Source organism: Lampris incognitus, chromosome 14 (assembly GCF_029633865.1).
Source record: "Lampris incognitus isolate fLamInc1 chromosome 14, fLamInc1.hap2, whole genome shotgun sequence".
In the NCBI taxonomy this organism is placed as follows: Eukaryota; Metazoa; Chordata; class Actinopteri; order Lampriformes; family Lampridae; genus Lampris; species Lampris incognitus.
Genome location: NC_079224.1, coordinates 15,830,631 through 15,857,429, shown reverse-complemented (window position 1 = coordinate 15,857,429; position 26,799 = coordinate 15,830,631). Strand labels below are relative to the sequence as shown.

The 26,799-nt window shown below is 44.2% G+C and overlaps 1 protein-coding gene across 1 annotated transcript in view; it reads left to right on the top strand.

Annotated features, from left to right (window-relative positions):
* The window catches only part of lpin2 (lipin 2), a 29,377-nt gene extending 4,851 nt beyond the window's left edge, over positions 1–24,526 (top strand). The window contains exons 3-21 of the mRNA XM_056292540.1: positions 4,534–4,629; positions 5,837–5,839; positions 7,120–7,481; positions 11,334–11,441; positions 11,534–11,660; positions 11,754–12,141; positions 12,262–12,361; positions 12,579–12,766; positions 13,391–13,484; positions 13,579–13,648; positions 13,740–13,832; positions 14,045–14,127; positions 14,721–14,868; positions 15,834–15,982; positions 17,679–17,765; positions 18,320–18,472; positions 18,982–19,096; positions 19,614–19,717; positions 21,057–24,526. Coding sequence (XP_056148515.1) covers positions 4,534–4,629; positions 5,837–5,839; positions 7,120–7,481; positions 11,334–11,441; positions 11,534–11,660; positions 11,754–12,141; positions 12,262–12,361; positions 12,579–12,766; positions 13,391–13,484; positions 13,579–13,648; positions 13,740–13,832; positions 14,045–14,127; positions 14,721–14,868; positions 15,834–15,982; positions 17,679–17,765; positions 18,320–18,472; positions 18,982–19,096; positions 19,614–19,717; positions 21,057–21,201 — 2,613 coding nt within the window. The 3' untranslated portion in view covers positions 21,202–24,526. The remainder of the gene's footprint in view (positions 1–4,533; positions 4,630–5,836; positions 5,840–7,119; positions 7,482–11,333; positions 11,442–11,533; positions 11,661–11,753; positions 12,142–12,261; positions 12,362–12,578; positions 12,767–13,390; positions 13,485–13,578; positions 13,649–13,739; positions 13,833–14,044; positions 14,128–14,720; positions 14,869–15,833; positions 15,983–17,678; positions 17,766–18,319; positions 18,473–18,981; positions 19,097–19,613; positions 19,718–21,056) is intronic.
* The last annotated feature ends 2,273 nt before the right edge of the window (positions 24,527–26,799 follow it).

Sequence of the window (26,799 nt, the reverse complement as noted above, 5' to 3'; positions counted from 1 at the left end):
GTGAATGGTACTAAGCTTGTGTGGGTTAAATCCAGCCAAATACATTGCTATGGAAAAACTGGACCTGCTGTTAAGAGTTGTAGTGGTAAGTAAATGCACATTAACTAATGGGTGACTGGGTGGTTGAATAGATGGTTACTGTGCTAACAGGTGTAAGTGAGGGGGAGGAAACATGAAGAAGAAGGCCTCCGCATGTGAAATTCTTTCACATGTGTCACTGAGATCACTTATTGGATTGTGAGATGACAAAGAAAGCCTTTGGAGGTGTGTGCATGTGTTGCATGTGGGTGTAGTTGAGAAAAAGATTGAGGTGGATGAAATGTAATGTTAGATAACTTTCAGTCTGTTGAAGTGAGCCTTTCTACCACTTGCTTCCTGCTTCCAGTTTGATATACAGTGGGTTCTAGCTGTCAACCCAGCCGTACATAGGACTGAGCAAATAAATGCTCGTGATCCAGTGAAAGCAGTGTTGTTTGACAGTCTATTCTCACTGTAGAGCTAGGTAAGAACATCAGGGGCAAAGTGGGAATTTAATACCAGCCACATTTTAGTCACGTTTGGCTGTGACTGGTGTGTTTGTACCCTTCACCAATCACTTTGTTGGGTAACCATACATTTTCTAAGTACTGTTTGACTCTTAAAGAAAATTCTTTTCTCTGATTACAAAAAAACAACAACAATAGATTGGTCAATGAATCACCCTGTGGACCAACCACCCACAGGGATGAGCATTGGGGTAGGATGCAATGCAGGCCGGGCGGCAGGAAAGGGGCGGGGACTGAGGTGTTCCGACTTCCGGCATCACAGACTGGTCCAGGAGGACCAACTGGGAGGAGAACCTGGGGTGGATCCAGAACTCGCTGGAGGGACTACATGGCCATTCTGGCCTTGGAATCCCCCAGGAGGAGCTGGAGGGCGTTGCTGCGGAGAGGGATGTCCGGAGTGCCCTACTTAGCTTGCTGCCACCGCGACGTGACTCCGGAGAAGTGGTTGATTATGAGAGTGAGAGAGATTGGTCTATGAATTTCATTCAGAAAAATCAAATTTTTGCCTGGTCAGTTAAGTTGACAGACCTACACATGAGCAGTGTTTGGCAAGTTACTTTCAAATGTAATGCATTATATATTACTAGTTACATTCATTTGCAAGTAATGAGTTACTTTACAATATTGCCGTCTGTTTAGAGTGATATGTTACTGATTACACTACTTTTGTGTTACTTTCACCAAAAATAACCGCAGAAGTATGACTAAGCATTATAAAATAATGGAAGAGGGTAATGTTGTTTCATTGCAGGTACTCAAAGCACAGAAGCTCAAGTTTATTGCAGTTCATTACAAATCCAGTGGTCGGCAATATTGTACAGCCAAATGAAGCCATAGACCTGAAACAGTTTATGTTAACCGCTTCTATTAACAATAGTGTGATGATTACGAAAACTTAAATAGCCTAGACCTTTTTAAATAAATGAATGACCTTGTACACAGGGATGGGCAGGCAGACAAAGGGTCAAAGTCTGATATATTATGTTCTTATACATCCATCCATCCATTATCTGAACTGCTTATCCTGCTCTCAGGGTCATGGGGACGCTGGAGCCTATCCCAGCAGTCATTGGGCGGCAGGCAGGGAGACACCCTGGACAAGCCGCCAGGCCATCACAGGGCCAACACACACACATTCCCACCTAGGGACAATTTAGTATGGCCGATTCACCTGACCTACATGTCTTTGGACTGTGGGAGGAAACCGGAGCCCCCGAAGGAAACCCACGCAGACACGGGGAGAACATGAAAACTCCACACAGAGGACGACCCAGGACAACCCACCAAGGTTGAACTACCCCGGGGTTCGAACCCAGGACCTTCTTGTTGTGAGGCGACCGTGCTAACCACTGCGCCACCATGCCGCCATTCTTATACTTTTCTTTGATAAACTGAAAGTAATGGTAGCATACCATTTCGAAAACGCATTTTCTGACTCTGCAACCATCTCAGCCATTGAATTTCAGCAACAGGAAATTCTTCGGGGGTTCTTCTTTCTTGTGGCGCTCTGGCGAAAGTAGTATGGTGTGGTTACATTCTTTAAAAAAAACAAACATTTAATTTGTGGCTTTATTGCACCAGGCATGGCCGTGGCGCAACACGTCTGCTGCAGTTCATTAACTGAAGATGCTACACTGACCATGGAAGCCGCACGCGTCACACTGCCGATCTCTATTTTTACGTGGCTCGTTTATTTATTTTCTCTATGCGCAGCTACGCAGCCCTCCAACAGGTGTACAATCTTTTTAAAAATGATTAAAATACCTCATTGTACCAGAGGCAATGCGATGCAGCAATGCAGCCTTTTGGGGGGGGGGGGTTCATCGCACAAATGATTAATAATATAGTAATAAATCAACGTGTATCCATAATCCTGTAGTTAAAACAATCAAGTTACCAGTACCAAATCTCCTCAGAAAACACGGCTGGCAGGCAACCACACGCAACACAGACGCAGTGATGCTGCAGGTATGCTGCGACTATATTTAGAAAGCATCTGTTTTAGACATCAGTTCCATGAACAGCAGCTGTACTAGACAGCAATTTTCAATCCCTTACTGTTTTTACAGTTAAATAGCTCCAAGTTATTTTTATATGAAATAATTACCTGGCTAGCCCTGTGACGGACTGGCGGCCTGTCCAGGGTGTCTCTCTCCGCCTGCTGCCCAATGACTGCTGGGATAGGTTCCAGCATCCCACGACCCGAATTCAGGTAAGCGGCTTGGATAATGGATGGATGGATGGATGGAATTACCTGGCTACAATCACTGCTACCATGATCAGTGGAAAGTCTAAGCGTTACACCCCTTATAAATGCGCTTCAGTTACCACCGACTCTCTGAAGACGCCAATAATTTTCACTCTAACTGCATGTGGCTATTAGCACTGGTGTTTGGACTTTATTGCAGTGAGGTGTATAGTATCCACAAGCAGCAATATATTACATTCGTTAGCATGCGAACCGCTGTGATGATTCACAGCCAATAGGGAATCTCCCGCTTGCGTGTTTACCAGCGATGTCGTCGTTCAGCCGACCAATCGTGTAACTTCAGTGACGTCGTTGGTCACCACTAACTGGAACTGTCATTGGTCACCTGATTGGGACATTCACGTTTGTAGGGCTGGCCCCGTTGGCCGGTCCAGCCAAAAAAAAGTCCCGCTCTGCCCCACCTACATGAAGCGACGCGTCCGTGCCTGGTGTATTTTGGGGCTGTAATGCATTAATTGACATAGTAGCACTGAAATCCTATTAGAAACGTGTTACACTACTTCGTAACTGCTAAAAATAATACATTACTGTAATGCGTTACTCTTACCCCAACACTGCACATGAGCTGCAGAAAGTCTAACTGGGCGTTATGGATGAAGAGAAATAGTTTTGCATCCGCTGGCACTGATTTCTATCAATAATTCCAGTAACTCTGTTGGGCTTTGGGAGAGCCGTGACCCAACTGTGCAATTCAGTGTGGCCTGTCATTGAGTTTAAATGGGTGAAGAGCGGTTATTTATTCCGGCCCTTTATTAGCAGCGCATTGAAATTCCCAGCCATCACTCAGCACACACAAATCCCCCCCTAAGCAGCCCTGAGGGGGGTGAAGCCTCTCCGCTGCTGGTAAGCCACACAGGCAGTAAAAGACAGACTAACAGAATATGAGAGCAAACACAAATCAGACTTCATCGAAGGCGGTTGTTTGTGGATTAATAGCAGTGATTTGATTTCAAGTTGTCAGACTGGCACGAGCACTCCTGGGTCAAATTCTGCCTCCCTTCCCCTCTGTTTAGTCTCTGCAAGTCTCTGGTTTTCTCTTTTGTGGCGTCAGGTTTCTGAAAAAGACCCCAAGTCCGTTGGGGATTTTCCTGACAGACGTGAGAGGCCTTGTTATGTTGGCAGGCTCCAGAAATCACAAGCCCAATGGGCCCGTTCCCTAATTAGGCCCAGTAAGACCTCCAGGAGTTGGACTCTAGTAGCTGAAGGCATTCTACAGTACACGGCCTGAAAAAGAGGGAAGCATTATGAAAACTGATTAGAGTTGGAGCCCATTTAGATTGTTTGTAATTTGCTTATTATACAGGAAGAACATCTGTGGCAAGAGGTGAATGGGCTGGTTAATTTATCAAGCAAACTAAATGACAAACTTTATTACATGTACGTTTTGACTACTGCCTACATGAGTATTTGTATCGAAAGAGAATAGTCATTCAGTCTTTTATGATTTTGAGGGCATCTTGCTTTTTCTGCATTTTTGTGTTTTGCATTTTTTATGTCTCTTGTAAAGCTGCTCTAATAATTTGATCTATTCTGTAAAAACCATGATCTCATTCAGACCACCTACTCCAAGGGTTAAAAGCCGGGTAAATGTCAAGAACCTTTATGTCCTCTTTGGGGTTGGTATAGTAATGCAAACCTCCTGTCCATCCGTTATTGGCCATGTCTCTTCTCCCGTCATTCCAGGGCTGTTAATGTTTACCCTCTGCCTTTGTCTTGCAGATTGACATTGAGGTGAATGGAGAGCCTGTAAACCTGCACATGAAGCTCGGTGACAACGGAGAGGCTTTTTTTGTTCAGGAGACAGAGCAGCAGAATGTGAGTATTTACATTCTGCTTCCCTGGTGGTCTAGTGGTTAGGATTCGGCACTCTTACTGCCACGGCCCAGGTTCAATTCCCGGTCAGGCAACTTAGACAGCGGTTAGCACTGTTGCCTCACAACAAGAAGGTCCTAGGTTCGAACCCCGGGGTTGTCCAACACTGGGAGGTCATCCCAGGTCCTTTCTGTGCGGAGTTTGCATGTTCTTCCCATGTCCGCGTGGGTTTTCTCTGGGTAATCTGGTTTCCCCCACCATCAAAAAGACATGCATGTTGGGGTGAATACTCCTGTCTGTGCCCCTGACGGAGGCATGGCAAGATGAACTGGAGTTGGTCCCCGGGTGCTGCACGGCAGCTGCCCACTGCTCCTAGCTACATAGCTAGGATGGGTTAAATGCAGAGGAAGATATTCCCCACGGGGATCAATAAGTAGTAAAATAAAATAAAATGAAAATATTTAATCTGGAAACTAATAAACAACAGAGAATAATGGAAGCTCTCTGTTTCCATTCCTTTTTTCTTTTTTGTTACTTAAATTGTAAGATCCTACATTCAAAATGATGACATACCTACTCTCATAAAAGGCATATTTCGGGACCTTGGAAAGAAAAAAGGTAGATAACCTTAAATGGCAATGTTGAATTAGGAAAAATCAAATGTTGATTAACTTCCCTCACATATAATAATGACGACAACAATTATTGTTGTTATTCTAATAACAAAAGCAAGTTTGAAAAAGTGTGTTTTCAATGGATTAAAAGAAAATGCGGACTGAATATATGATTTGTACTGTTCTGAAATAATTCTTTAAATCTTCCAATCTATTTTGCTGTGGAAAAAATACAAGATTCTCAAGAGGTTATTAGGTTTGTTTTGCTTTTTTTCTTGTTTTTTGTGCATTGAATAACTATGCCTTTTGTCGCATTCCAACCTCCTGCTTGTGGTGAAAATGTCAAGAATTTGCCAGAATTCGTTTTTGTTAAACAAGCTGGTCTTATGTGTATAAAGAAAACACATTTTCCTTTGTTTCCCTCACCCAGCACACATACACACCAGCTGCAGCACTTCTGTTGTATGCAAACTCTGAGTGACATAGTTGTTGTACATAAACAAGCGTGACATAGTTGTCATGGCCACGGGATGGCTTTGCTCATCTCGTAGTTTACAGGAATCTTTAAAATGAGCTATAGCGCACAGGCTCTTCAGGAAGTTTTAGTCAGAGTGAACAATTATTTGGTTGTTATGCATATGCCGTGCATATTTCAGGTGATGCAGCACTCAAAATGTACATGTCTCAAACTTCCTGTCACAGCTCAACAACGACAGCAATGCCGTTTTACTGTGCTCCAGTCATAAGCGTCTCCTTCTGGTGTTGACTGTAGAGATATCTCCGCTAGGCAGTAGCCTTGAGGGAATATCGCACGTGCGTGTTCGCGGCTAATCTCGCAAACCACTGGACCTATCACCCTAACATTTTTTGTGCACAGTTGTGAGTGTATGATAAAGAACCTCTCGTGGTTGTGGTGATTCAAAACTGTCGAAAAACATTTGTTTTTGCTATGGCCACTCCCTCTCTTCATTCATTCTCTAGCTCGCTCGACCAATACTGTTTTCTATCGCTGCCCGATCTGAGTCAATCATGCGCATCCACAACTCAACATCTACCACGGTTGACTTAGATCGGGCAGCAACAGTGTTAAAACCAAAAGATGATGTATTCGGGTATGAGTCTTGAAAGTAAACAAGAAGTCGTATTTCGCAAGCCAGCAAATCATTCAGTGCTGATCTCAGCACAGGAGAACTGGAGGAATACTGGATGAGCAAAAAATGTGGAAGTGCTATAGTCTCCAATGTTAAAACTCCGCTATAAAAATACAATTTCAAGAGTAGGATTAATCACAGTCACGGCTGGAAATAATCTCAGTAGCGACAATAAAACATTTCCCATGGCTGAGCTATGTTGTTTTATGAATGAAAGTCAATCAGCAGAGCGGCCATTCGCCTTCATTTTATATCATGAAACCACGACGGTTACACACATTTGAAGTCTTTTAATAAGGGCTGATCTTTGTCATTTCATGTCAGACTTGGTCGCTTTAGTGCGAGGGTCTGCCTAGGAGGCTGCACATCCACAGACTGACAGGCAAAACATTTTTATTATTAAGTAGATTTTTTTAGCTTGAGCACTGCATGTTAACCCCCCCCCTCCCAAGTTTTCTGTTCAATTGACTTGGGCACTGCACAAAAGTCTTATAATGGCAGCAAAAACACTGGTTCTTCAGTCTGTGTGCATGTATTTTCCTTCTCCCTGTAGGTGAAAAAAGATGTGGTTTGTTGCCAAGTTTGAACACTGGAGAAGGGGAGATACGTACGTTTGGCAGAGATCTGCACTCTACTGAGTCTACTGCTCTAGTTTAAACTGTGGCTTGCATTGCATGTCCTAATGTATGTATCTTAAGTCACCCTGTTCTTATATGGTGCCCCAACAGATTATCCCAGCCCACCTGGCCACCTCTCCCATCCCCACTGAGGGTCACTTGTTCTGGATATCAGAGGTGGAGCACAGGGTATCGCAGCTTCTGGAGGATGACCCTGCTGACCCAGAGGATCCGCCTGAGCCCCCTGCTCCCACCAATGTTTCAACCAAAAAGAAAAAAAGACGTAGGAAGAAGCACAAAGGAGATCCCCGGAGAGAGGAGCTGACCCCGCCCATGGCCCACACCACTACCAATACTAATGCTGCTAATGCCCCAGGTGCTACAACTTCTGGTCCACCCACTACCGGGCAGACTGAGGAGATTTTTGAGATGGAGCTGAGCTCCGATGAAGAGGTGGCAGTGCATGCCTCAAGGTTAGTTAAAAGCATATCTGTCTCGCTTAATCAATATTAATAAACATTCCCAGATTTCTCTTTGAAACTCTAGCTAAATTTACTAAAAAGCAGCCATTTATTAGTTGCTCACCATTCACAGCCTATGAGTTTCAAGACTTTTTCTGCAATAAGGTTGAAGAGATCATTAAAAAAATTAGTTCAACTCCAGCTACTCCTGCAGAATCCTGTCTTACCAAATTTATATCTATACAATGAGTCTCCTATTAAAGATTTTGAGGCTATCTTGCTTGATACTTTGACCTAAGCTTGTGTCAGCTTCTAAACCAACTACTTGCCTCGTTGACCCTCTAATAGCAAAACTGACCCCTGGTCTTTCCTGGGACCTACAGTGCTAGACATTGTTCATTTATCACTTGCTACTGTCACTGTTCCCAGCAGTTGTCAGCCAGCTGTGGTCAAACCTCTACTTAAGAAACCATATCTCGATCCGGGATCTGTTAATAACATCGACTAGTCTCTAATCTTCCATTCTTTTCTCAAGTTCTAGAGAGAGTTGTGTATCAACAACTCTTGACCCATATAGAAGAAAACTATATCAGGAATGGGAAACTATAATGATAGAGAGGGTCACAAAATTTTTATCCTCACTACCAGAGGGCCAGATTGTGACTGTGCACTTCCACCAGTGGGATACTGTAACCCCATCACTCAATTAACCAATTATAGCTACTAATTTAATGACAAGAATAAAAACCATCCACCCGTTATCCAAACCGCTTATCCTACTCTCAGGGTCGCGGGGATGCTGGAGCCTATCCCAGCAGTCATTTGACGGCAGGCAGGGAGACACCCTGGACAGGCCGCTGGGCCATCACAGGGCTGAAAAGAATAAAATATATACCGATAATCAAAGTTTATTATACCAACATTTCTATTTAATGAGCTTAACACAGAAACAAAATGTCCCCATTCCTGCGTGATATACCATTATTTCAGTGCAATGGGGTATCAAAAAGGCCAGCACGGTGGCGCACAGGTTAGCGCAGTTGCCTCACAGCAAGAAGGTCCTGGGTTCGAGCCCTTGGGTAGTCCAGCCTTGGTGGGTCATCTCTGGTTGTCCTCTGTGTGGAGTTTGCATGTTCTCCCCTTGTCTGTGTGGGTTTCCTCCAGGGGCTCCGGTTTCCTCCCACAGTCCAAAGACATGTAAGTAAGGTGAATTGGCCGTACTAAATTGTCCCTAGGAATGAGTGTGTGTGTGTGTGTGTGTGTGTGTGTGTGTGTGTGTGTGTGTGTGTGTGTGTGTGTGTGTGTGTGTGTGTGTGTGTGTGTGTGTGTGTGTGTGTGGGCCCAGTGATGGCCTGGCGGCTTGTCCAGGGTGTCTCCCCGCCTGCTGCCCAATGACTGCTGGAATAGGCTCCAGCATCCCCGCAACCCTGAGAGCAGGATAAGCGGTTAAGATAATGGATGTGGGTGTCAAAAATCATCATTCAATAATGATACAAAAGTTGACATTCACACTCAGTACAACTAATATTCATGTTTGTAGTACATTTCTACTCTGCACCTCCCATTCCATGACATGTTTCAAATAAATATGCATTTAGCTCAAAATGGTAAATGGACTGCATTTTATATAGCGCTTTTCTAGTCTACCAACCACTGAAAGTGCTTTTTTACAATGTATGCCTCACAATCACACACGCACACATGAATACACCGAAAGCCTTTGAAAGCCATTGAAACTCACTCAGCCATTTTATCATCTCCAAAGGCTTTAGCCATTTCTACTGCACATAGCTTCACTGTTTTGCCATCTGACAAGGGCTTTTTTGCTTTAGCAAGCTCAAGGGAAACCGCATAAGATGCCTCGAGAGAAGACTGCTGTGTAGGTGTGGCTTTGGTAGAAAGGCTCTGCTGTCGATTTGTTTTTCCTTTGAAGTTGGCGACGATAGCGGTTCTGGCACCTCTGGTGTACAGGCAATATGTCTTTATGTGTGGTATTGTAGTGGTGACTCAACTTGAAATCCTTCATGGCTGATTTTGTTTCTGGGCACACTAAACACATAGGTTTACCTTTGAATTCCATAAGAAGATATTCTGTTTCCCATCTTGCCTGGAAGACACAGTTCTCTAGGTCAAGTTTTCTTTTTTTGCCGCTCATGTCTCTCCTCGTCGTGTGTTGTTGCGGAAAAGGCCCGACAAGACTAGACTGACCATGTGCAAGCAATTGCTTGGCTACAAGCTTCTTGTGTTTCGAGGGAGCGCCCTCTATCAGTGGACAGTATAATTACAATTGGGATCCAATTCAAATGTGGTCAAATGGCCTGCTTGCTTCCAACCCCTTTGAAACCAACAATTTATTTATATTTGGAAACTGACCCGCAGGCTGTACTGAGGACAGGGGCCGCCAGTTGCCCATGTCTGATCTCTGTTAACTTTTCAATCAGCTTTCAGGGCGTATCACTCATTGGAAACAATGGAAACAATGGAAACAATCTTCTGCATGCTATAGGCTCTGATTCCACCTCTGTGCTTCTACTACTGGACTTCAGTGCAGCCTTTGACACCACTGATCACTGTATACTGTTAGACAGAATAAATTGTAGTTTTGTTGTCTCTGGCTTAGCTCTTTCTTCGCTTAAGCCCTACTTATCTGGAAGAACACAGTGTGTCTGCTATAATAATATTACATTGAAATTCTCTGATGTTAAATATGACATGCCTCAGGGCTCACTCCTTGGCCCTCTTCTTTTCTCTCTTTATAGGTCGCCTCTTGGCCAAATTATACGCAGTCATGGAATACATTTTTATTGCTATGCGGATGATACTCAGCTGTATGTGCCTATAAGAGCTGATGATCATACTCAAATAACTAATTTAGAGACCTGCTTGATGGCTGTGAAAAATTAGATGTCACTAAATGTCTTGCTTTTAAGTTCGGATAAAACTGAGATGCTGGTCGTTGGCCCTGCTTTACACAGAGATCAATTTGATCAAGTAACTAACACTCGACAGCCTGTGATTTCACAAAGTGTAGCAGCCAAAAATCTTGGTGTATGTGAATGGTGTGATGTGAGTCTCCCGTCCAACCTTGGGGGGCATCCTCTGTGTGGTGGAATTTGCATGTTCTCCCCATTCCCGCATGGGTTTCCTCTGGGTGCTCTGGTTTCCAAAGACATGTAGGTCAGGTGAATCGGCCATACTAAATTGTCCCTAGGTGTGAATGTGTCGGCCCTGTGATGGACTGGTGGCCTGTCCAGGGTGTCTCCTCACCTGCCTCCCAATTACTACTGGGATAGGCTCCAGCATCCCCGCAACCCTGATTGGGATAAGCGGCTTGGATAATGGATGGATAATGAATGGAGTCTCCCTTGTGTGCATTTGTAGTCAGTCGTCTTGCCAGGTCTACATGGTGATGGTGGTCATGTGGCTCGTGCTAGACTGTTCCGGTAGCAACTGGACACTGCTTGGCATCCTCCTCATCATATTCTTCTTATAATCTTATCATTCTGTTATCCTCTTTCAATTTTGTATTCTGTAAATTGTGTTTTATTCTGTATACACATGCATTGCACATCTGTCCATCTTAAGAGATCCCTCCTCTGTTGCTCTCCCTGTGGTTTCTTCCTGTTTTTTCCCCCTGTTAAAGGGTTGGGTTTTTTTTTTTTTAATAGGGATTTGTTCCTTATTCAGTGTGAGGGTCTAAGGACAGGATATTGTTATTGCTGTAAAGCCCCCTGAGGCAAATTTTTAATCTTTGATATTGGGCTATACAAATAAAATTGACTTTACTTGACTTAATGTTTCTTTCTCAAACTAAGCTACTTTGGAATTAATACTTACTAACAGATCTCTTGCCTATGGGTTTAGGTCACCTTCAATGACCATGATGCGGGACATCGACCCCAAATTACCTGCCGCCAGACACAACCTAGACAGTTACCCTTTTTCTGATGATGACTGGTCTGCCACTCACAGGTACATATTAATGTTCCAACAAGCTCAAGCATGTAGAGTACACTACCTAATACACTTTATTTAATTGACTGTGTCTCTATCTCACCCTCCAGTCATGGCCTGTCTCAGGCCTTCTCTCCTAAGAGTGACTCTGAATTGGTGGTGAGGCCCTCAGAGAGCATGCTCAGAGCTGAATCCCATATGCAGTGGACCTGGGGAGAGTTCCCAGAATCCACCAGGGTGAGCACCTCGCCCTTATGCGTTCCATGAACATATCCTCAAACACTCATCTTTTATTGAACCAATAATTTTCCTTTGACACATTAAATCCAGGTCACCAAGAAGGAGCATCAGGAACCACCAAAAACAGTGACCATCACTCCATCAGACAACACCCACTTCCGCGTCATCCTCAGCTCTGAGGCCATGGAAAATGAAGCTCAGTCAGGGGGAGCAAACAGCAATGGTGCTAATGCCAGCCTCAGTTCTGTGTGCACCATTGTCAAGCCCGAACCACGTACCCTTGTCACCACTGTAACGCACAGGAGTTCTCTAAGCCCTGTCAGCCCCAGAACTCTCTCAGAGTCTCTGGATGTTCTGCCAGCCAACATTGCAACTTCCACCCCTTCCAACAGCCTCTCTGCTGCCAATGCTGCTGCTCAGATGGCTGGAGAATTGGGTGATGTCTGCTCCAAGACTGAATCACCCTCCAAAAAGAAAGGTAACATGTCAGGCCTTCCACACGAGAGATTTTCCCATTCATTTCATTTAAGGTTACATACTGGCCAGTGCTTGTCATTGTAGTGTATTGAGTGTTAAATGTTTCACTTGTCACACACAGGTGTCCCAAAGAGGAGCCAGCACCAGGGTCCTGAGGATATTTACCTAGATGACCTGAATGTACTTGAACCTGATGTTGCTGCACGCTACTTTCCCAAGAGGTTAGCTTGTGCTATGAATACTAACTTCATTTGACTTAAATAATACATATATTGGTGTTAAGATGACTACAACCACAAAGGCATTGAGTCAAAAGTGCACTTGAAAGATCTCCTATACACTTTTGGTATCTTATGATCTAAATTTTATCAATGACATGTGTTGACAAAGGTAGCATGTGTTATGTTGTTGCGGACATGGACTTTTCTCTCACCCCAGTGAGTCTGAGACGACCACTAAGCACTGGATGGACACGGAGATGCATTCTGGTTCACAGTCTCCACAGTCAGTGGGCAGCGCAGCAGCCGACAGTGGCACGGAGTGTCTATCTGACTCGGCCAGCGACCTCCCTGACGTCACTCTCTCCCTCTGTGGAGGCCTCAGTGAGAATGCTGAAATATCCAAAGGTACACAAGAAACTTTGATTGGTAACCAGCCAGTTTGAATGTGATGCACCGTTAATGAGATCAAGGTGATTAAACAGTTAAGAAAAAAAAAAGAAGGTCAGTACGGTGGTCCAGTGGTTAGCGCTGTCGCCTGACAGCAAGAAGGTCCTGGGTTTGTACTCCAGGGTTGTCCAACCTTGGGGGGTCCTCCCAGGTCGTCCTCTGTGTAGAGTTTGCTTGTTCTCCCCGTGTCTGCGGTGGGTTTTCTCCGGGTGCTCTGGTTTCCCCCACCATCAAAAAGACATGCATGTTAGGGTTAATACTCCTGTCCGTGCCCCTGACCGAGGCATGGCAAGACGAGCTGAAGTTGGTCCCCGGGTGCTGCATGGCGGCTGCCCACTGCTCCTAACTACACAGCTAGGATGGGTTAAATGCAGAGAAGGAATTGCCCCACGGGGATTAATAAAAATAGTAAAAAAAAAAAAAAGAAAAAAAAAGAAGCAGAAGCCTAGTAAAGTTTGTAAACCACCACCTGCTACAATGACTTACCGAGTTGTGGTTTTAAATTGACAATTTATTCCAGATTCATAACTTGTCTTTTTTGTTTATGTCCAAACTGTCTTCCTCTCCTTCCTGTGTTCTCAGAAAAGTTCATGGAACATATCATCAGCTATCATGAATTTGCTGAAAATCCAGCTATCATAGATAATCCCAACTTGGTAGTAAAGATAGCCAATAGGTAAGTGCATTTTATGATAAATTAAATTGAAGCGTGTATTTAGAAAGATGAACTATGTCAGTATTTGGCTTCTAACGCATATCTATATTCTCAGATATTATAACTGGACACTAGCTGCACCCTTGATTCTAAGTCTGCAAGCATTTCAGAAGAATTTACCCAAGGTAATTTTCATTCCTACAAACTTTTAGATTATATACGGTTAAGTCTACAGTTTGTCAGTCAACAGCCAGCTCAACGTTTACTGTTTCTTAGGCTACAGAAGAGGCTTGGGTAAAAGAGAAGATGCCAAAGAAGTCGGGCCGCTGGTGGTTCTGGCGAAAGAGGGCGGATAGCACAATTAAGCAGGTGTGCAGCTCCCAAATACATTTTGGATGTGGGAGGACGGGGGACATCTGAAAGTTTTCTACCTCAAAAAATCTGTGAAGTCTCTGATAATAAACAAAATTCCCAGAAAAATTACATGCTTGAATTCAGTCCTGTTTTTATGTTTTTGTGTTTGTTTTAACTTCCTGGTACTTGTGATGTGACATCACGTATTTTTTTATCTCTCCTCCTAGTTGGAGACCAAACTAGAAACCAAGGAGGAGTCTCAGCTGGAGGAAGGGGGACCCTCCATGTCTCAGGAGAAGCTGGTCTTACTGTAAGTTGTGCCATCACCTCCGTCTACACTGTGTCCTGTCACACTGTCTGCACACCCTGAGTGTTGGATTTACTGGGAATGAGAACAGTCAGCTGAGTTCAATGACCTCTTCAATTCTACCGATGCGTTGTAAATCATACCTATCGTGTTATATTGTTTTCTAAAACTCAAGAGTTTTGAGTGGGCAAGTGTCTGAAATGTTGTCTGTGCCCCCCCCCCCCCACACACACACACGCAAATCAGGAAAATGAGTAAAATAATTTTGACAATGTTGAGATCTTAAAGTTTGATAAAATTAAAAACGAGTATTGAACAGTCAAATGCTTTGCCCCTTAAAACTCAGCAAATTTGTACATTTTATGGAGCTGTAGACAGCTGTCGTTTCATTTGAACAATTTGTTGCATTGAAGAAGATGGTTAGGCCAGATGAGTGTTTTGTTGCCTAGCAGCTGTCAGCTCGCATCGTCGTAATTTTAACCAAAACTCTCAAACTGATTATTTAAAGTGGGGAGAAAAAGCAGAACAGGTGTAGAAACAGTTTTTTTCCCCTATGTGTACGATAACTTGGGGAACTGCCTTGTGTACCTCTGTAGGCCCAAAGCAGGGGACTCTTCCAGTGATGAGGAGGCCAAGGAGGTGAGCGCCACCGCCTGTCAGGAGAGACTTCAGCCTGTGGAGGGTCAGCCCCACCCCAGCTCATGCGCCTATAGGAAGTCGCTGCGCCTCTCTTCTGATCAGATAGTAAGTGCTGTTTTCCACACCTGTTACTACAACGTTAGTTGTCGTTGGTCTCGTCACACTCGAATCAATGGCACAACCAATCACTGCTTCCCTGTTTTTCACGATTTGTTGTTTTTTTTTGTTTTGTTTTTTTATCTATCTTTATTTCTTATATGGAGATCTATGAAAACGAACAGTGTTCAGTATGAATGTTAACGTGGGATGTTATAGTTAATTTGGAGAAACTTTGCTACCAGAAATCATCCATTAAGATACTGTAAAACATGGACTTTCACCTTAAAAACGCTGCTGTTGGGAAGTCAAACTCCACAGCCGGCTCATGTGGCTAACTTGAATAGTATCATCAAATAATTTTATACCAATAACAACTATTTGCAAAGAAGAGATGTCCAGTTTTTTTAACTCTCATTTTTTAATCAAAGTCTCCCAATATTGCTTTTTTTCTTTGCAGTTATTACAACAGTCTTGTGATACTGTTGCGAAATATTATTGTGAAACACACAAGCATATGACCTGTTTGCCTTCTAATACTGGTGGTGGTTTAGAAGGAAAGCACGTCCTGAAGGAGCCAAAATGGCAAATTTCACTGGAATGAAAAATGCTCTATAATGCCAAAAGCTTCATAGATAATGAAAACTGGCTGGTTCCCATAATGGCTGTTTGATCAGATTACAAAGTGCTGAGTACTCCCTGGGATTTTGACTTGCATTGGGGCTGTTTAATACACTGGAGCGCTCTCTGCTGGTTTGGTGAGACTTGCTTGCTAGTCGTACCAATAGAAGTCTGTGGGTGGCTCCAAAACACAGAGAGTAAGAGAGGGAGAGTATTACGTGTAAAACGGCGGGAGAGACAGACAATGAAACAGACTTCACTGCAGATGGGACCCTTGTCGCTGCTTGTGTGGGCATGTGCTCATCCTGCATTTGAAACAAACGTTCACCTCTCATGTCTCCCTGTGTCATTAGGCCAGTCTGAAGCTTAAGGAGGGCCCAAATGACGTCACCTTCAGCATTACCACACAGTACCAGGGCACATGCCGCTGCGAGGGAACCATCTACCTGTGGAACTGGGATGACAAGGTCATCATCTCTGACATTGATGGCACCATCACCAAGTACGTGCTCTCAGACAAACCAGAGTCTGTTTACATAACCCCTCAAAGAGGCAGCGAGATGAGTCAGAGCTGCCAGTCTGGTTGCATGACCATTTTAAATTGCAGTCCAAAGCACTACATGTCTATTGTGAGATTAAAAACTGACCGGAAGCTCATTTTGTAATCGTGAAAAAAATAATTCAGCTTCTTGTTCCCTTAGATATGTTAGTATTTTGTGTTTTGCCATTTCCTAACAATCTGTAAGCATAATGAGTTTGAGTTTAATGTCAGCAGTCATTTTTGTTGTCAAACTATGCTTCAGCAAGATACCTAAGACTTACCTGCTTGGAGAAGTGCTGGATTGAGATAATCCATTTCATCCTTTTAGTAAATGACCCACGCTCTAAAGTACAGGTAGCTCCGTTTAACAACAAAATCTACAAGATTCATGTAGTCTTGTATTTTTACATTTAGCCACATTTCTTGTCCCTCCCAGAAAAGATTTTTTTCATGTTGCTTGAGTCATTTTGTATTTGTGGGTAATGCTTTTGCTTCCAAAACCCATTCTGTCTCCCTAAAATCTACTGGTTGCTGTTCTGTTGGTTGGATTTTATCCATTCCTATGGAAGCCAAGATTTCTGACTATCGGTTCTTCAATGCAGACACCGCATGAAATGAATAAACAGCTAGAGGCCTAAAAGGGACTGCCCACTTGGGCATCGATTAAAATATCACATCACATGCTGTTCATTTAGTTGCAGTGGTATCCACCCTTTTGCTATTTTACAAAGAGTTTTTCATAATTTGCAATGCAACTATTCAAGTATTCCCATGATAATGAGGCAAATGTCTCTCAGATCAGCAGCAGGACACCAGTATCCTTGATGAATAAGCACCCAGATTGCAGCAAAGAGAGGCACGCCAGCCTTGGCACGGGCACAGCAGCACAACGTTATTTGAGTGCTTCAACGCTATATGTTGCTTACACACTGTAGAGCAAGTCCATTTTATCTGATGGCATTTTGTGTGATCATTACAAACAGAGGTGGGGAACTTCTCCATCTTCCCACTCTGTACTTGGAACATCTTGTTCTAAAGAGTGACTTAATGGCTGTACCCCCCAAAAATAGCAGGTACTAAATCAGTCCACAAGCCAGTTCTGCGTGTAGCTTCAGCCTTTTTTAATTAGCCTGAAGCCAGCTTCATCTTTGGCTGAGGGAAATTGATGGCCGCCGCCTTTAGACGTCCATTCTGTGCCACGGATAGGTGGCCTACATCAAAAACGGGCAGAATTACTGGAGCTTATTATCTCTCTGACCCCTTCGGCTCAACGTATGTTTGTGTATGTGTGATGTGTGTCTTTGAGAGGCAGGGTGAGGAGCACAGGGGCCATAATGAGCCCATTTACATTTTAGTCTGTGCGAGGCACACACCCATAATGTAAGGTTGAGACAGTTCCATCCCTGTGGGAGAAGTGTCCTCATTAGTGGAGAAGAGTTTGATACCCCTTTCTATGTTTTATGAAACGGTAAGACGTTTTCGACCCTAAGACTACCTTTGAATTGTGACTGCAATCAGTTTGTTTCATTTTCCCCTCTTTCTTTCTCCCAGTCACATGTACAGCCTCTGTGGTAAGGGGTATGTCTCGCAGACGAGGATACCCTGTACCCTGGTCTTTCCGTCAGTAATGTTGATACCCGTATGTTTAATGTTTTAGGTCAGACGTGTTTGGACAGATCCTACCACAGCTGGGGAAGGACTGGACCCACCAGGGCATCGCCAAGCTCTACCACTCAGTAGCTGAGTAAGGGGGCTAGATGTTTTGTTTTTGTTTGTTTTTTTTTCTGAAGATTTCTTGAACTAATGGATCATACAAAGCTTCTGTATTCATGCAGACTTTTGTTATTGATGGATGACCTTGTTCAAGATCAGCTTTGATTGAAACACAGGATTGTAGAGAATCCGGGAGGGGGGGCTATTATCAGCATTTTCTTTTCTATTTCGTTATTTTGAATTCAACCTCAAATAAGCAATTTTGCACTCAGTTATTGTTAGAAATCTTGTGTTGTCTTATCAGTTTGCAGTGTAAATCACTCACAGCTCAGAAAAGGTTAACGGCGTAATTGCAATGGTAACTGTTGGCAGAAATAATAATGGGGCCTCTTCTACCCCTGACAAAGTTCCGGCAACACTAAAATGCTTTGACTTTGACACTTCATGTAAGCTGAGTTTGAGTTCGCTACTTCATGTGATGTAAAGAGAGAGAGACAGCTGTTCTTTGAAGGAACTTGTGATGCCATTAATGTGACATTGTACTGGAAGAGTAAATAATGAGCATGCCTCTTTCTTTTTTTGCAGGAATGGCTACAAGTTCATGTACTGCTCGGCACGGGCCATTGGCATGGCAGACATGACACGGGGCTACCTGCAGTGGGTCAATGATGGGGGCACCATTCTACCCAGGGGACCACTCATGCTGTCCCCGAGCAGCCTTTTCTCTGCCTTCCACAGGTACGGGGAAAGGGGGGGGGGGCTTGACTTTGAATGCCTGCTAGTATCAGTGCCACAAAGCCAAAATCCCCTCAGTCCCCCAAGTCATCAGTCACACTTAGAACTTCCCCAGTGTCATCGTCTGAAAATCAATTTGTCTTTGTCCCCAAACTCTTTCTTCTCACTTTCAGACGTCCCCCAGTTTGTATCTCAAACTTAAATCCGTTCTGTCCCCAAACTCCTCACTTTCACTTTGAACAGCCTCCAGTTTTCATGTTGCAAACTCGAATCCTCTTCATTGCCTGACTACTTACTCATACTGCTGAGACATGTTTAATGCCCAATTTTTTTTGTCTAACAACGGAGGAGGAAAAACTGACACTGGTGCCATGTTTTTTTCTTTTCTTTTCTTTTTTTTTTTTTTCTTGCCAAGTCAGTATAACACTCACTTTCTAAATTGTTGCCGGTCAGTTGCGTGCAGTGTTTACCTTTCATTAAACCTTCTCCTCAATCTTATTGCCTGCTTTTAGGGAGGTCATTGAGAAGAAGCCAGAGATCTTCAAGATTGAATGCCTTACTGATATCAAGAACCTGTTCCAGAGTAACAAGCAGCCATTCTACGCCGCCTTTGGGAATAGAACTAATGTGAGTCAATAGCTTTGTCGAGACATCGTTTCAGAACCCAAGGTTGTTGGATCTCAGTGTATGCTTAAGAGATCAACAAGCACGATGCCCTGGCTGTCAGTTACCAAACACAAACATATTTAATCAGTATCAGGCTGAACCCAAGATGAGGTGAGCGGTGGAGCACGTTCCCATACAGATGGGTCTGAGGAAGGCAGCTCAAGCTGGGCACAGCTTCTCTTCTGCAGCTGCATAAACACCAACACCCAGCTAGAGCATGGGGGAAAGCCAGCAAACGTCTCCGTTGCTCTTGCTTCCTCTTTCTCTCTTTCAGTCTCACCCAGGAAGACGTTTAGTCTAGAAATAACACCATTACATGCATTGGGTGGAGAATATACAGGAAATTGGCGGCTAATGTCATTAGTACATTATGTCAGTTTGTACCGTGTGTATTTGGGTATGAGTAACAGCTTTCCGACAGTTACATAATTTGTGTGTTCTGTCAGAGTTCTTTTAACCCTTGTGTGTGTTTGTTTAGGATGTGTTTGCCTACAAGGAGGTTGGAGTCCCAGTGTGTAGAATTTTCACCGTTAACCCAAAAGGAGAGCTGATCCAGGAGCAGACCAAGGGCAACAAGTCTTCGTGAGTACATGTACTGATTTTACAGGACTTGGAGCCAGTGTCCATCTAGGGTCACGAGTGCACTTGAGATTGTATAAGGTGGTCTGATAAAAGCTCCCAAATGGTTTATTTTTCAGTTGGAGTCAATAATTAGTTTGGATTGGTTATTAAGTGTGAGGTTTTTGGATTTGTATGCATACTGGAAGTTTAGTTTGTTCATGCTCAGTCTATGGAAGCTTGAGAAGCTTGAGTGACAGTATTGGAAATCTGTACAGGAAGCACAAGACAGATTCCCGCTACTTCCTTGAAATCTGCTGAACAGGCACATAGAGATGGAAGCTGTGATTCTTTAGGGAAATTTCACCAGTAAACTCAACTTCCATCAGTGTAGATGAAGAGGATGTGAAAGGTTAAATAAAGGTTTTCAAGGTTTAAGACAATTGAGACATTGCGTATGTGATGGAGAATGGTTGTGGGTAATTCTCCATCACCCAAAGGAAATCTAGCCAGTGGCAGGCCAAGTGTCAAAAACGACTCATTGTCCTCAAGAGGGCAATAGAAGCAGGCACATAGTTTAAGAGCAATAACCGATCTACAGTTAGCCAATAGTCTTGTACAATATATGTCCCAAAAAATCGATAACAAAATGCACATATCGTCAAACCTTGACACTAAAGGGGGATATGGTCACTAAGGACCTTACAGAGTTTCCCCTTCTTTGACCAAAAAACACAGAATCACCTTTGCAGTTTGCTAAGGACTGAAAACATGAAACACTCGAGGATTAACACATTGGCTGGTCTGATTAATTCCAGCTCCTGCCGAACTAGAGTAACATTAGAATGCCACAGGATATCTGAGTGTGGTTGCGAATCAGGTGCGTCCCGTTATACCAACAATCTGTCCATCTGCAAATGGATTCTTTTCATCAGGGTTATGCTACAAGGCTAAAATTTCCAGAAATAGTTCGGCGACCATGTGAATGTAATCAGCTGGTTGTAGTGGCCTGCCGAGTCACCAGATCTCAATTCAATTAATCTCATCTATCAGATGAGATGAAAACGAGCTATTCAGAGTAGGCATCCACTACCAGCCGATTCCGCACAGTTTCTGGGAAGCATTGGCTTCAATATGGGCTATCAGCCTTCTGGGAACACTTTCGGTACCTTCTTGAGTTCATTCCCTGATGAATTAATGTTGTTCAGAGGGCAATAAGGCAATTCCGTAATTGGAAGGCACCTCGGTTGTTCTGTACTTCAGCTACCTAATTGTCTGCTCCTGTGTGTGTGTGTGAATTGAATATAATATGAATAATATAATATTTCTCCATCTCTTGCCATGCCTGTCTTTCTCTCCATAGTTACGGCAGGCTGAGTGAACTGGTGGAGCATGTGTTCCCCCTGCTAAGTAAAGAGCAGAACGAGGCCTTCGTCATGCCAGAGTACAGCTCCTTCTGTTACTGGAGACAGCCCATACCTGACATCAACCCTGATGAGCTGCTCTGATCTCGCGTGCACACACACAGCAGGACCATGCACTTGAATGCACGTCAAGCACACACTTGGACTTGAACCCCATCTTCTCACCGTATTCCACAGAGTGACACACATGCACTTTCTCTCACACACACAGGCACACATTGCGAGGGTGACAGTGGTAGTCCTGCTATTTGAACTTGCAGCCGTAAGAGGCGTGGGAGTGTGAACAGCAACTCCACAAAGCAGTTCCCATTGAAAAATAAGTGGTAGTTATATGTTCAACACAGCAAATCCTGAAAAATGACCCAAAAAAAAAATGACATCCCTGTGAGAGACCAAAATCACCTCCAGCCTCCTGGCACTGTTTATCGAGCCTAGCCCCAAGTCAGCACTGATAAGTCCAGATGATCATTACCCACAATAGGGATAAGGATCAGAGACAGGGCTGTTTCTGTGTGAGCACACACCGAGTCCAGTTTCAAGGCATGGCTGTGCTCTGCATTTGCCATCAGAGGACAGACTGAATCCCTACACACTACCCCTAAGCACTGGAGTCTAGGGTGCATATTGTAACACACCCACTGGCAGGAGATGAATGCATCTTCTCTAGAGTGGCAGTTGTATTCTCACCCTTAACAAAAACCGCCCCTGAGCGAAGAACACTGTTTTTTGCTTTAAACCAGGGTAATAAATTGACCCTGCCCACCATCAGATAGTTGGGTAATATTTGCTATGGCTGCTAAATTAGTCTTGTTTATTAGCCACTGTTGAAGGTCCCATTCTGCTAAAAAATATCTAGTTACCTGGAGACATGTGTTGGCAGGGTGTGTCATTAACCAGCCTTATGGCTGATGGACGGAGAAAAAAAAGTTAACCCACCCTGATTCCATCTCACCCATGAAACTAGGTAAGCTAGGTTTCTTTGGATTGGTATTTAATTTTTCTGTTTCTTTTTGTCTCACAAGCTTTCTCCACTGGTGTTAAGTCTCTGGTTCAGCACTGAGTGTCACGAGGTAGATGATACAGGGTGGTGAAGCAAGGATAAACCCCAGTCACCCCCCATGTCCTGAGGAGGTGAAGTGAGACATGAATGAGTCAATTGGTATGGTTAATATTCAAGATTATGTTCGAGATATCTTTTGCTCAATGTCTGTTTAAATGATGCACAGTTATGTGATTTAAAAAAAAAAAGCAAGTGGTTCATGTTATTTTGTGCAAGTTGTATTTTTTATACACTTAAAATTGTTAGACACATTTTTGATGATTCATGTTTTTCAATGACAATGCAGTGGGTATTTATCATAATTGATATTGTTTAAGTTATTGACTTGCTTTGCACTGCTTTGGCTTGTTTGAAAAGTGATTACCAACGCGGCGTGATCGCTCTTCACGTTGGTGTTTTGTGTGGTCGGTTGCAGGTTCCTATGCACTGAAAGTAACTGGCACAGCCCCAGGATAGCAGACTAAATCATTTTGGTGTGCCCGTCTTAAGGCGGCACTAAGAATTGTTATACAGCTTTTGTGTCACAACTCTTATTTCTATTCTGATTTATCAGCTAATCTTTTTTTTTTGGTTCGGGGGGGGGGACATAACACATGGGGTACATAGACATTCCTTGGACAAAGCCCCTCAACTAGGAGCCATTATCATTGTAATGTGTGTGTTGAGGTAAATGGTATTGTGTGTGAGACCATTCAAGTGAGCACATCTGTTTGCAAGCGGTTAAAATAGAGGATTTTACTCTGTGAGGCTCTCTTCAACATATAAGGTGTGTGTCTGTGCATGTGCGTGTGTCTGTGCGTGTGTTGTATCACTAAGACTGAGTGCTGCTCATGGGGTGACAGTCGCGTTCTCTTTAACTTGTGGTCAAGTCCCCGCTCCGGCTGCTTCGCCAGGCCTTGTCCATGGCACTTTGTCTCGGCTGCACCCCCTAGACGATCATTCTGCTCTGCACACTTGTCACTGGCACACTCAGCCGCCGGTCTCCTCAGCGGCGACGGACCGGAGAGTTACGCAGTTAGCGCGAGACGGAGCCCCTGTGCTGCGCCCCTGTCGGGTCGTTGTGAGATAGGTTGATGCAGAGCGTCGCTGTAAAGTATTGTCTGCTGAGTGTTTGTATAGCAAGTCGGGCGTTACCGTCTGTAGGCTGCTTTGCATCAAAGATGGACAACTGTTGGGATTTATAAGCGGGCTGCCAGCGACGCCGCGACTTTTACCTTTTGCAGTTGCGGTTTTGAGTTTGTTTATTTTTTTTAAATAGTTTCTCAGCTTTGAATCTTATTTGAAATGGGCCAAGAACAAGCGTCGGGTCTGTGGGCACGAGTTACCTGCTAGCGTATGTGCCCCCCCCCCCGCGCGCGTGTTCGTGTGTGTGTGTGTGTTGGAGGGAGGGAGAGGGCCGAATGCCACCGGTGTCTCGGAGCAGAGGAAGAGACGGTGGGTGTTTGGACGTCTGACTAAACAGGAAACGTTGGAGTCCAGGGAGCACTTCGCCTCGCTGGCGTGTTACATGTTTGCCGGTTTATGTTTGGGAGAACTGCAGTCAGATGTGCCGGTCCTAAGAAGTCTGAGCTGTACTGGTAGCACGAGTGTAGTCATCGTCTGTTAGGACACATTTATTAGCTTTTCTTTTTTTTCTTTTTTATTAATAAGTAGAAAAGCTCACGAGTCGACAACCGTTTATTGAAAAGCACAACAACGTACGATGACCCACTGACCTGTTTTGTCAGTATCGATAGTAGTTATTTAACAGAGAGGTATTATTCGTTTGTAGTAGCCGAGCTGGTTTGTTTTCTGTTCGTGAGGAATACGATGTTTGCTTCGCTCCCATTCTACTTCATGTTGTGCCCTTTGGAGATTGGATGACGTAAGATCCGTGTCACGATGAAGGCCGTTCCATTCTTTCTGTGAAAGTGATGCACGTGGTGAGAGAGAGAGAGAGAGCGCGCGCGCGCGCAGCTCATCCCGATCCGGACGCACGCGGCGTCGCCAGTACTGCGTGTTCCTACGTTAGTGATGTTCAACACGCCACACGCTGAACTTCAAGTCGTTTTCGGTCCTCGTTGCCTTTTTTTCTTCTTCTCGTTTTTGTTTCATTAACGTTTCTTAATATGATGTACATACTTCCGTGGAAGTACGTTTGGTTCGTTCTGTTTGAAGGTAAAGCTTGCTGTTTATTTTACGTCTGATAAATTCCTGAAGTGTATATGTTGTACCGGTTTGTATGGAGTTGTGGTTAAAAATATGTTTACAGAACAAAATCCATTGTAAGGAAAAGAAAACCTTGTAAAAGCCAGATTAAGCTGACACGGTGTGGCTTGTTGTAATGTTTGTGTTTAATAAAGTTTCTAACTGAATGTATTCTTCTGTGTTACGTTCCCCTTTTTAAACTCGTCGGCGGGCTGGGTTTGAGTCAAAAGTTCAGCGTTTGGGTTTGTCCGGGTGGCGTTGCGGTCTATTCCGTTGGCTCAACACGGGGGGATCGCTGGGTCGAATCCCCGTGTTTATCTCCGGCTTGGTTGGGCGTCCCTACAGACACAATTAGCCGTGTCTGCGGGTGGGAAGCCGGATGTGGGTGTGGGTCCTGGTCGCCGCATTGGCGCCTCCTCTGGTCGGTCGGGGCGCCTGTTCAGGGGGGAGGGGGAACTGGTGGCGCGTGATCCTCCCACGCGCTACGTCCCGCTAGCGAAACTCCTCACTGTCAGGTGAAAAGAAGCAGCCGGTAACTCCACATGTATCAGAGGAGGCATGCGGTAGTCTGCAGCACCTCCCTGGATGGGCAGAGGGGGGGGGGGGTGAGGCAGCGACCGGGACGACTCGGAAGAGTGGGGTAATTGGCCGGATACAATTGAGGAGAAATCCAAAAACAAAAACAAAACAGTTCAGCGTTTGGAGGTGAAGACCTGACAGGACGTTTAGCTGTACGGCTTCATTTAGAAAGAGGGAGCAGGTTACCACAGCTCGCTCTCCTCCACTCAGCCTCACATTTTTTCTTTCAGTTGTAAGAATAAACTTGTTGGATAACTTTTATGGCAAAGCTAAGCGTTACATCCACAGTCTCTCATTTGGCAAGACACTTTTCTCCAAAGCAGCCCGCAAGTGAGTGAGCAAATACAAGAGCATCACGTTGCACTAAATCATAGTCCCATCCTAGCCAAGAACGCAGGCCAAGTCAGGCTCGGTTAGTTTGTTGAACTGTCGAATTTGTTGAAGGACAGCCCCTTGAGATGTAGCATCTCGTTTTCAAAGGGGGGGGTCCTATAGACCAGTGGTTCTTAACCTTTTTGGGGTCCTGGACCCCCTGCGTATTTTTGATCTACCCTGAGGACCCCTCCACCTGATCTTGGGGGAGGGGGGTTGCAATTTGATAGAAACAGTAGAAACTGCATTTTAAATTGCATTATAGCATTTATTCACTCTTTGGGGCAAAAATAAGAGCTTTCAGTTGTAACTTAGATATAGTTAACAAAACAGAATTCTTATTCAGTAAAAGTCCTGTTACCCTTTATAGTTTAGGTAGATAAAGGTCTCAGTCACATTTGAGTAAAATAATCCTATTTCTATAAATGTCATAGGATCTTTTTTTTAAAGATATTTTATTTTCACGGACCCCTTGCAATTACACCACGGACCACTAGGGGTCCGCGGACCCCCGGTTGAGAAACGCTATAGACGAACGCAACATTATGAAACGCTTACAAACAAAAACAGCATTACGTAACAAAACGTGCATTGCAAATACACACGCACGCGCACGCACACAGCCCTCAACAGGAGAAACGGGACACACAGACCCTCATAATAAATCAGTTACATCAACGAAGAGCAATTGAACTGGTTTGTCTTCAAGTACACACACACGTTAAAAGCATAAACATGTTTCAATATGAGGAAATAAAGATGTCCCGGAGCAGCGGAAAGAAGGACTAGATCTCCGAACGACAGGAAGATTACTGCAGTCGGACGGAGCTTTGTACTGGCATGACCTGCGTCCGACTTCTTTGCAACTTCTGGGAACCAAAGACAAAAAGGGATTATCGCATATGTCTGAGTGGATATAAGAAGCTCTACGCCAAACCAGAAACTGTTTCAAATAGCGAGGACAGTTAAAGTAAACCCATTTGAAGATGAACTGGGTGCAGTGAAATTGCCTTTTAAGTTTAAGTGATCACCAATAGACAAAAGTAACAGGGATTCAAATAACATATTCACTGGACAATGCCACACATCTGCATCCCAGTCATGCTTGGGGCCGTACGTGGGTTAGGGACGACCTGGAAAAGGGACGTTTTTAGGCCTTTCTTGAGTAAAGTGAGAGTCTGTTTTTCCGACACTGGTGCCTGATGAGAGGAAAGTGTGGAGCCAGAGCTCATCAGTTCAGCGGAGGACACAGAGAGCGGATAGGAGTGTACGTGTTACTGTGGGCTTGTCAGTAGGACTGAAGCCAGGAGGAGGAGGAGGAGGGAGAAGAGGACGACTTTGTTTATTTTATTATTTTTTGGCGTTGTATTCTTATAATGAAATTTGTTCTCTGCGTTTAACCCATCCTATTGTATAGGAGCAGTGGGCAGTTGCAGCGCCCGGGGACCAACTCCAGTTCTTCTTTCCATTGCCTTGCTCAGCGG